Source organism: Argopecten irradians, chromosome 15, assembly GCF_041381155.1.
Source record: "Argopecten irradians isolate NY chromosome 15, Ai_NY, whole genome shotgun sequence".
Taxonomy (NCBI): Eukaryota; Metazoa; Mollusca; class Bivalvia; order Pectinida; family Pectinidae; genus Argopecten; species Argopecten irradians.
The window spans coordinates 23,391,049-23,399,321 of record NC_091148.1 but is presented as its reverse complement, the minus strand read 5'-3'; the positions used below and the strand labels follow the sequence as shown (position 1 = coordinate 23,399,321).

General features: G+C 38.6%; 1 protein-coding gene across 1 annotated transcript; it reads right to left on the bottom strand.

The window, feature by feature from the left end:
* Positions 1 to 4,791: 4,791 nt before the first annotated feature.
* LOC138308685 (neuronal acetylcholine receptor subunit alpha-3-like) lies at positions 4,792 to 6,060 on the bottom strand. Its single transcript, XM_069249718.1, has one exon. It carries the CDS (start codon positions 6,058 to 6,060, stop codon positions 4,792 to 4,794), a length of 1,269 nt encoding a protein of 422 aa, XP_069105819.1.
* Between the last annotated feature and the right edge of the window lie 2,213 nt (positions 6,061 to 8,273).

Genomic DNA, 8,273 nt, shown 5'->3' with positions numbered 1-8,273 from the left:
GAACGAACGGTGACGTCATTTTTTACGTTATGAGTCGCAAACCAATGAAAATGCCGGTACAAGCAAGATTAACATCAGTTCTCATAGAACAACATTACCAGAAGTTAAATGGAGTTAAGGAACCTCTTTAAAATCATGTAATGGCTTAGTAATGGAGAAATTTTAAGTTATGTTCGTGAAATTGGCCCAGGAAGAGAAGCACAGATAAAAATAGTTTTAACTATTAGTAGACTAAAATTTCCTTTTCCATTTATCCTAACACGCTTCAGGTAAAGTTGATATATCCCAGGTGTACAAAGATATCTAACCAGAATTCTATAGTATCCATCGCATTACTATATTCAATGATGCCGATTCATAGGAGAAATATATAATGGTGATATTGATTTTGCTAACTAAATATAGATAACTACATAATACTGATGAATAATTCAGGAGTAATCGGAGTTTTTAATTACTGGAGAATGGGAGTACAGACCCACATCATCGATAATTCAGGGGTTAAGTACTATTAATGTCATTGTATCCACCCTTACATTATGTCATAGCAAAACTGAACGTATTTCAGGAGAAAACAACTGACCAATCGTATGCCTAAAGAGACTTATTTTTGAAAATACAGAGAGCGACCATCAAAATTCCACATGGCATATTCAAGGGTGGATATAACGACAGTAGCAAACAATCCATGTATCGAGGAGGGCAGCCATCTCTCGGGGAACACCAAACAATCCATGTATCAAGGAGGGCAGCCATCTCTCGGGGAACACCAAACAATCCATGTATCGAGGAGGGCAGCCATCTCTAGGGGGAACACCAAACAATCCATGTATCGAGGGAGGGCAGCCATCTCTCGGGGGAACACCAAACAATCCATGTATCGAGGAGGCAGCCATCTCTAGGGGAACACCAAACAATCCATGTATCGAGGAGGCAGCCATCTCTCGGGGAACACCAAACAATCCATGTATCGAGGAGGGCAGCCATCTCTCGTGGGAACACCAAACAATCCATGTATCGAGGAGGGCAGTCTCTCTCGGGGGAACACCAAACAATCCATGTATCGAGGAGGGCAGCCATCTACTCGGCGTGAACACCAAACAATCCATGTATCGAGGAGGGCAGTCCATCTCTCGGGGGAACGCCAAACAATCCATGTATCGAGGAGGGCAGCCATCTCTCGGGGAAACACCAAACAATCCATGTATCGAGGAGGGGCAGCCATCTCTCGGGGAACACCAAACAATCTATGTATCAAGGAGGCAGCCATCTCTCGGGGAACACAAACAATCCATGTATCGAGGAGGGCAGCCATCTCTAGGGGGAACACCAAACAATCCATGTATCGAGGAGAGCCATCTCTACGGGGAAAACACCAAACAGGATCCATGTAATCGATGGAGGGCAGCCATATCTCGGGACCACCTAACAATCCATTAGTCGTAATGATGTGCCAGCATCTCTAGGGAATCACCAAACAATCCATGTATCGAGAGAGGCAGCCATCTCTCGGGGGAAACACCAAACAATCCAGCCATCTCTCGGGGAACACCAAACAATCCATGTATCGAGGAGGGCAGCCATCTCTAGGGGAACACCAAACAATATCGAGGAGGGCAGCCATCTCTCGGGGGAACACCAAACAATCCATGTATCGAGGAGGGCAGCCATCTCTCGGGGAACACCAAACAATCCATGTATCGAGGAGGCAGCCATCTCTCGGGGAACACCAAACAATCCATGTATCGAGGAGGGCAGCCATCTCTCCGAGGGGAACACCAAACAATCCATTTATCGAGGAGGGCAGCCATCTCTCAGTGGAACACCAAACAATCCATGTATCCTGAAGGAGGGCACCATCTCTCGGGGCAGCCAACACCTCGGGGAAATACCAAACAATCCATGTATCAAGGAGGGCAGCCATCTCTCGGGGGAACACCAAACAATCCATGTATCGAGGAGGGCAGCCATATCTAGGGGAACACCAAACAATCCATGTATCGAGGAGGGCAGCCATCTCTCGGGGAACACCAAACAATCCATGTATCGTGGAGGGCAGCCATCTCTCGGGGAACACCAAACAATCCATGTATCGAGGAGGGCAGCCATCTCTAGGGGAACACCAAACAATCCATGTATCGAGGAGGGCAGCCATCTCTCGGGGAACACCAAACAATCCATGTATCGTGGAGGGCAGCCATCTCTCAGGGGAACACACTAATACAAATATCAAACTTAAGTCAGTCACAGCAATCTGACAGTAGAATCTTTAATACGTTACTTCCCAAACAATCGGGATAATCTCTTTGGAGCAGAATATTTTCTTTCAAACCACCAAACATTGGCTCAAAGAATGTACCAATCAGTCTATACATAGCCTATGATTATACTGCAGACTGGTTGGCAGATTTGATTAATTGCTAGTCAGGGCACATGTATCCGTTCTGTTTCTTTGATGAAACAAAAATATAACGAAATTAAAAAAGAAATACATATAAATAAATCCATTAAAATAGTAACTGTATGTAGTGTTTCCACAGCCTCGATTAGCATGGCGCCGCGCAGTGCCCTTATAAAACGCCGTGCCCAGTAGACTTTTACTAAACTACCAAAATGCCAGGCAGTGGCTTGATATTTTAAGTAAACAAAAGAGGTGTGACCACTCCCTGACCCCCTGACCAACACCCCAGTGGCCCTAATTAGCAACCTTTGGCTATTTCCACCTTGGCTTGTGTGGTGTCACTTTCAGGTCTGTGTATTACGTAATCAGCTGGCTTTCCAATAAGTTTTATGCACTACAGCTAGTGCTTACAACTGTAAATAATTTACTCACGTTTTTAATGTTTAATAGGTCTATATATATCTGATGGATGTCACAAACTTTGCAATCGTAATGGCCGCCATTTTGGGTGTATTGTAATAGTAGATCCGGAGGTATTGAATTTCAGGTTTTACTAATATTCACGTTTTTAAAAATGAAAACGGTATTATTATTTTTTGAATTTCGGTGTGAATTTATTTTCTAGAAAAGATATAAATATAATAATAAAAATTATTAATAATAATAAAATTATTAACCATTTGAATCAATTATAGTAATGATCATATGATCGGCAGATTACAATTTCCAAAATCATTTTGTTTCCACCAAAGATTTATAAGTGAGATATACGTCCTTGTTTTCACTTAGAATAATTAAATAGATGTCCTGATATTACTTAGCAACTCAGAGAGTTTAAAGCATTTAAATGATATTAAGTTGAACCAGAATTGAAAAAACAGCAAGAAGATTTTCCCTTGTATTGGAAGTCGTCGATATAACCTTTTGCCCCTCTGATAGTTATTTATCAAGGTGCCCTTTTCAAAACCAAGCACCATGCCCTTTTTCCTGTGGGAAACACTAGTATAGTAATAAAACCTATAACCTATCAGATTACATTGAGCGCCATGTCGATATTCCAGAGCTCTCTTGAGTTAGGTATCCATTACGACATTATTATTTTATATTTACACTTGCTAGACATGTTTATTATACGCAGATACGTACTAGCCGAGTTTGTTTAGCATAACTGTATGGTAACGTTGAACTTTGAGCATGCGTATGAAAATGTCCTATCCAACGTATAGGTGCTACTTTTTTAAAGAAAATTATGTATATTGTTGTTTTTCATAGAATTTTGAGAAAAAAACTGTGAGCAATATATATATATACATATATCATATTTATATATAACACATTTTTATATTAACAGTTGTATTAAAGAAACAGGGAAAATAGTGAGTTACGCGTCCCTGAAAATCCACTGTATCCATCATACACAAGTGAAAGTTGTTCCATATATCGATAAATCAACCGTTGGTTATATAATCACGTGGCTACTAAGGATGTAATATCGTCAAGTCAGACGACAATCTTAAGCACATTGAATTACTTGAACACCGGTGTTTTGACAACTTCGGCAAACGGCTGCGTCAACTTTGCCTCGCTGCACAACGGTCATCGAGTTCACACATGTGGCCGAGTACAAATACTTTATATTTACTTTGACTTAAAATAAATATTTATTTGAATATCTGATCTGATGAAATAAATTATCTCTGTTTGTTATGTTTATCTTTTTAGTCGCCGCGGTGGAATAATTCTGTCTTATGTGAAGAGTCATCATTGGATGTTCAATGGAGTAAACTCCTCCCAAATTTGACCGACTTTATTGAATAATTACGTCACATTCAAATCACGATTTAATTGTATAAAACAAAAAGAAAAAAGTCGCGTGAGTGTTAATATAGTGATTGGATTTTCCTTTTATGTTTACCATACTTGTATGGAAGAATTCCAGTAGGAATATATTGAATGTGGGCCGCTAACACTATTTTATGTAAATATAGACTAGATGAAGATATTCCTCCGCCAAGGGATTGAAGACAGGTCACAGTTGAAAAGCTACCAATCGATTGGTTAACATTCACACTAGGATTATATCATAACGTTTTATTTTATTTTATTGTTAACATGAATAAATGCAGCTGAAATCCCATGGAAAAATTCATTTTTTCTATTCAAATACAAATTCTTTCTCATAACCATCTGGTTAAAAGAGTAAAGAATCATTTTAGATACTATAAGATATTATTATAATTATAAGATAATGATATATTATTATGGACCAATGTCACTGTTTAACATGATTCCTTAACTTTAATGGTGTAATTCCACTATTGTTTGTGAATAATCTAAAACGGTTTGTCACACATTATACGAATGAAATGTTTGCATGGCACACAGTAAATTTATCTGTGATACCCATACGTAAATCCAAAAACCAGACCGGTAACGACTAATTCCGAAATCCAAAAGAGAGCATTGTCAATGAACGCTGTTATATCCTCTATGTTCGGATCACTAGATATATCTAAGTCACAAGTTATCTCCCCTTGGTCCTGTGTTTTACTAGCTTTGCTGATGTGATAGAGATGACCAACGTTTAAATCTGAACTGCTCTCATTTTCCTGTTTCGCTGTCCGCCTCTTCTCTTCTTTCCTGGTGCACAGAAACACAAGATGTTTCAGCAGTTTTGGAAATTGATTTGGGTCCTTTCTAGCATGCCAGCGGAGCGTAAATATTGTCAATATCGTCAAAGCACAACTGAATGCCATTGATACGAGCAGAAAGTAAGATATGCCTGCCATAGGCTCCGATACCTTGGGCATGTTATCCCCGACAAGTGTCATGTAAACCGCCAGAGACAGGAACATGGTGATGGTGTAGGAAATTCTCTCCCCTGACGAGGCGGGCAGCAGAAACACGAACGGGTTGAGGAAACAAAGGATGTACACAGGTACGACCATTGAGATGATGAAGTAAGCAGACCTCCTTTTTAACACTAATGTATAGACAGCAGCATTCGTGTCATAATGATCAGTCTTATATATACTGGCCGATGTACCATTGATGGCCCATTCCCCATTTTCATTGTAGCTGTTAATATCTACAGACGGTTCTAAAAATGTCAGCTGTACCTCACTGGGCATGTAACTCCAAGGAACGAAGAATATGTTACATGTTTGGTAGTCAGTGGGGAAGTTTGTCATGTCCACTTTACAGGTGGATTTGATTAGCTTTCCTGGATTTACAAGTAGTACACCCACGTAATATATCCTCACGTCGAAATCTTTCAGATCTAACTTCTCCATATCTGCTGCCGGGGACAGCAAGAATATATTCGGCGACCAAACGCTTGATGAATTTACCAGTATTTGCTCTATCCCGCCATACTCCTCGGGTTGCCATGACAACCTGAAATCCTCCCAGACCATGATGAGTCCGCCTGTTAAACTTATAGATCCAGCTACTTCATCGACATCGCGAATGGAGAGAAGGAAAAATGAAGTGTTAATCATCAACTGGTCACTTTGGTTCCTAACAGGTCGAATTTCTCTGCTATAATTGGCGAATATGTCGCCCATCAAACGAGTCATATCTTCAATACTACCGGACACGCGGAGAATCACGTGACAGAGAAAAAATAAAAGTAGAATATTAATGATGCCTCTCTTCATTTTCTCTTTAATTCTAGTAGGTTTCAGTTGACTTGAAATCCTGCAGACTGTGGTTTTGTTTTTACATTCGACGTTGTATTTTTAAGCCAGTTTTTAATCCAGGTGGTAATTTAGTACTCCTGAACGGTAGTTTATATTGCTCTGTCCATCCAAGAAGAAAGTTACAGTGTACGTTATGAACTTAAAACTCGCGTTACTGTTGCAATGTACACAATGTGAACGTCAAGAGCGCGGCTTTGTCAGACTTCAAACTTAGGTATTCATGTCCATATATCTAAAGTCCATGTATTCTTTAAATTATGCTTTACACCTTACACTTTTGTTTGCTTCCTTTTGCTTCCTTTTTTTTATCTTCATCATGCTTATGGTGTAGGTATGCTACTTTAGACGTTTTCCTTCCAATGCCAAAATTAGGCGTGGCTTCCATATATACCCGTCCGTGCACTGCACGTGTTGCCACTATTAAATAATAACTTCATTAAATCCATTATCCAATTATTCCACCAGTAACACGATAGTATTCCTAGTTTTTATAATAAAGGAAATAATTTTCAGAAAATGCTGCATGAGTCAAAAATGATTTTTACATTGTTCTATCCGTTAATGTCAATTGAACTTTGATGATGCCTTGTTGTTCTGTAATGAAGCTGTCTTGTCGTGTTTGGACGGAACTAGTAGTAAAAAAGTCATCCCACATTGTTACCGATCACTCCAGTCTGTGAACTGTTAGTAATTGTTTTGGTTTGTCAAAATAACGAAAACCATGCTAAACTCGTTCTGTCAATTTGGTTTATCATTGCATCGGAATAAAAATTAATTAATAGAAATCTAAATAGATGAGTTTCGATTTTTTTTATGTTTCCATTTAGCTCTCTTTAGCTTTTATCGAGGTCTGAATACCCACCTATCAATATTAAAGTCCATCATGGTATTTACTTAGTAATACAGTACCGCTCATGATTCGCACACACTGTTAGATGATAGCTCTGCACCAACCCATTCACCCACGAGACGCATTTTCTTCTAGCTCATAGGCTGGGATAGTCCATTTTGTTATTTCGTGGGTGAATGAGTCAATCAATTGATTTGAATCAGTATGCCTAACGGCTGTAAAACACGGAATATTATGGATATCAATAATTAAAAACAAATTCTCACTCGTAATCAGACTTTGCATGAAAATGTAATTGTCATAATTCTTACTATTGACACTCGGTATATTTCGGTTAATTTCGCTAAACTCCGTTATCGATCGCTCGGCTAATTCCGTCAAATATCTGTATTACACGTATACTTTTCTTGAATTGTTTGCCACATCACTAAAAATGAGTTTTCAACATCATATATCTGACATTCCGATTCTTCTTATGTATTCGAAATATTTCAGCATAGCAACATATATTTCGTCAGCAACACGAGAATGGGGCTTTGAATATTTCATATGAACACATGTTTAGACAGTATAAAGAAAATATATCATTCAGACAAAATATTAACAGTTTTTATTTTAAATAGTTTGAATTATATCAGATACAAACAACAATATGACGTTATGTGCGATGTACGCCATGTTTCATAATTCTGGACGCCCCTCTCAAACCACGTGTAACAGCATCGCACCTTACAGTAAAAGATTAAACCATACCATCCTCTGGACCAATGAAACACCAGTTCAAGTTTTTCTTCACGAAGATCTCAAATCGGGGTTTTCCGAACTGCTACAGGTAAACAAAACCAATAGATATTAGATTTAGTACTAAATGACATTATATCTCAACAAAAGGGCGTTCATTACTGTCATTTGTAAGACGTAAACCATATCATATTACAACAAGGATTAAATTTGAAATTCAAACAATGCGTTGTCTGTGAAACTAATGACATCGTCTTTCTAGGATTCTGTAGATCTGTTTCCAAAATAAATGCTTTTCTCATTTCTATCTGATGTCATATAGATTTCGTGAATTTGTATTGCTGATGTGAGGATACCGATGTATTTTTTTTATATAAAACTGTACATCAGTACAAACGGTGACGTCGTTTTTACGTTATGAGTTGCAAACCAATGAAAATGCCCGGTACAAGCAAGATTTACATAGTCCTCATAGAACAACATTACAGAAGTTAATGGAGTTAAGGAACCTTCTTTAAAATCTGCAATGCTTTGTAATGGAGGATTTTAAGTTAAGTTATGTTCGTGAAATTGGGCCCAG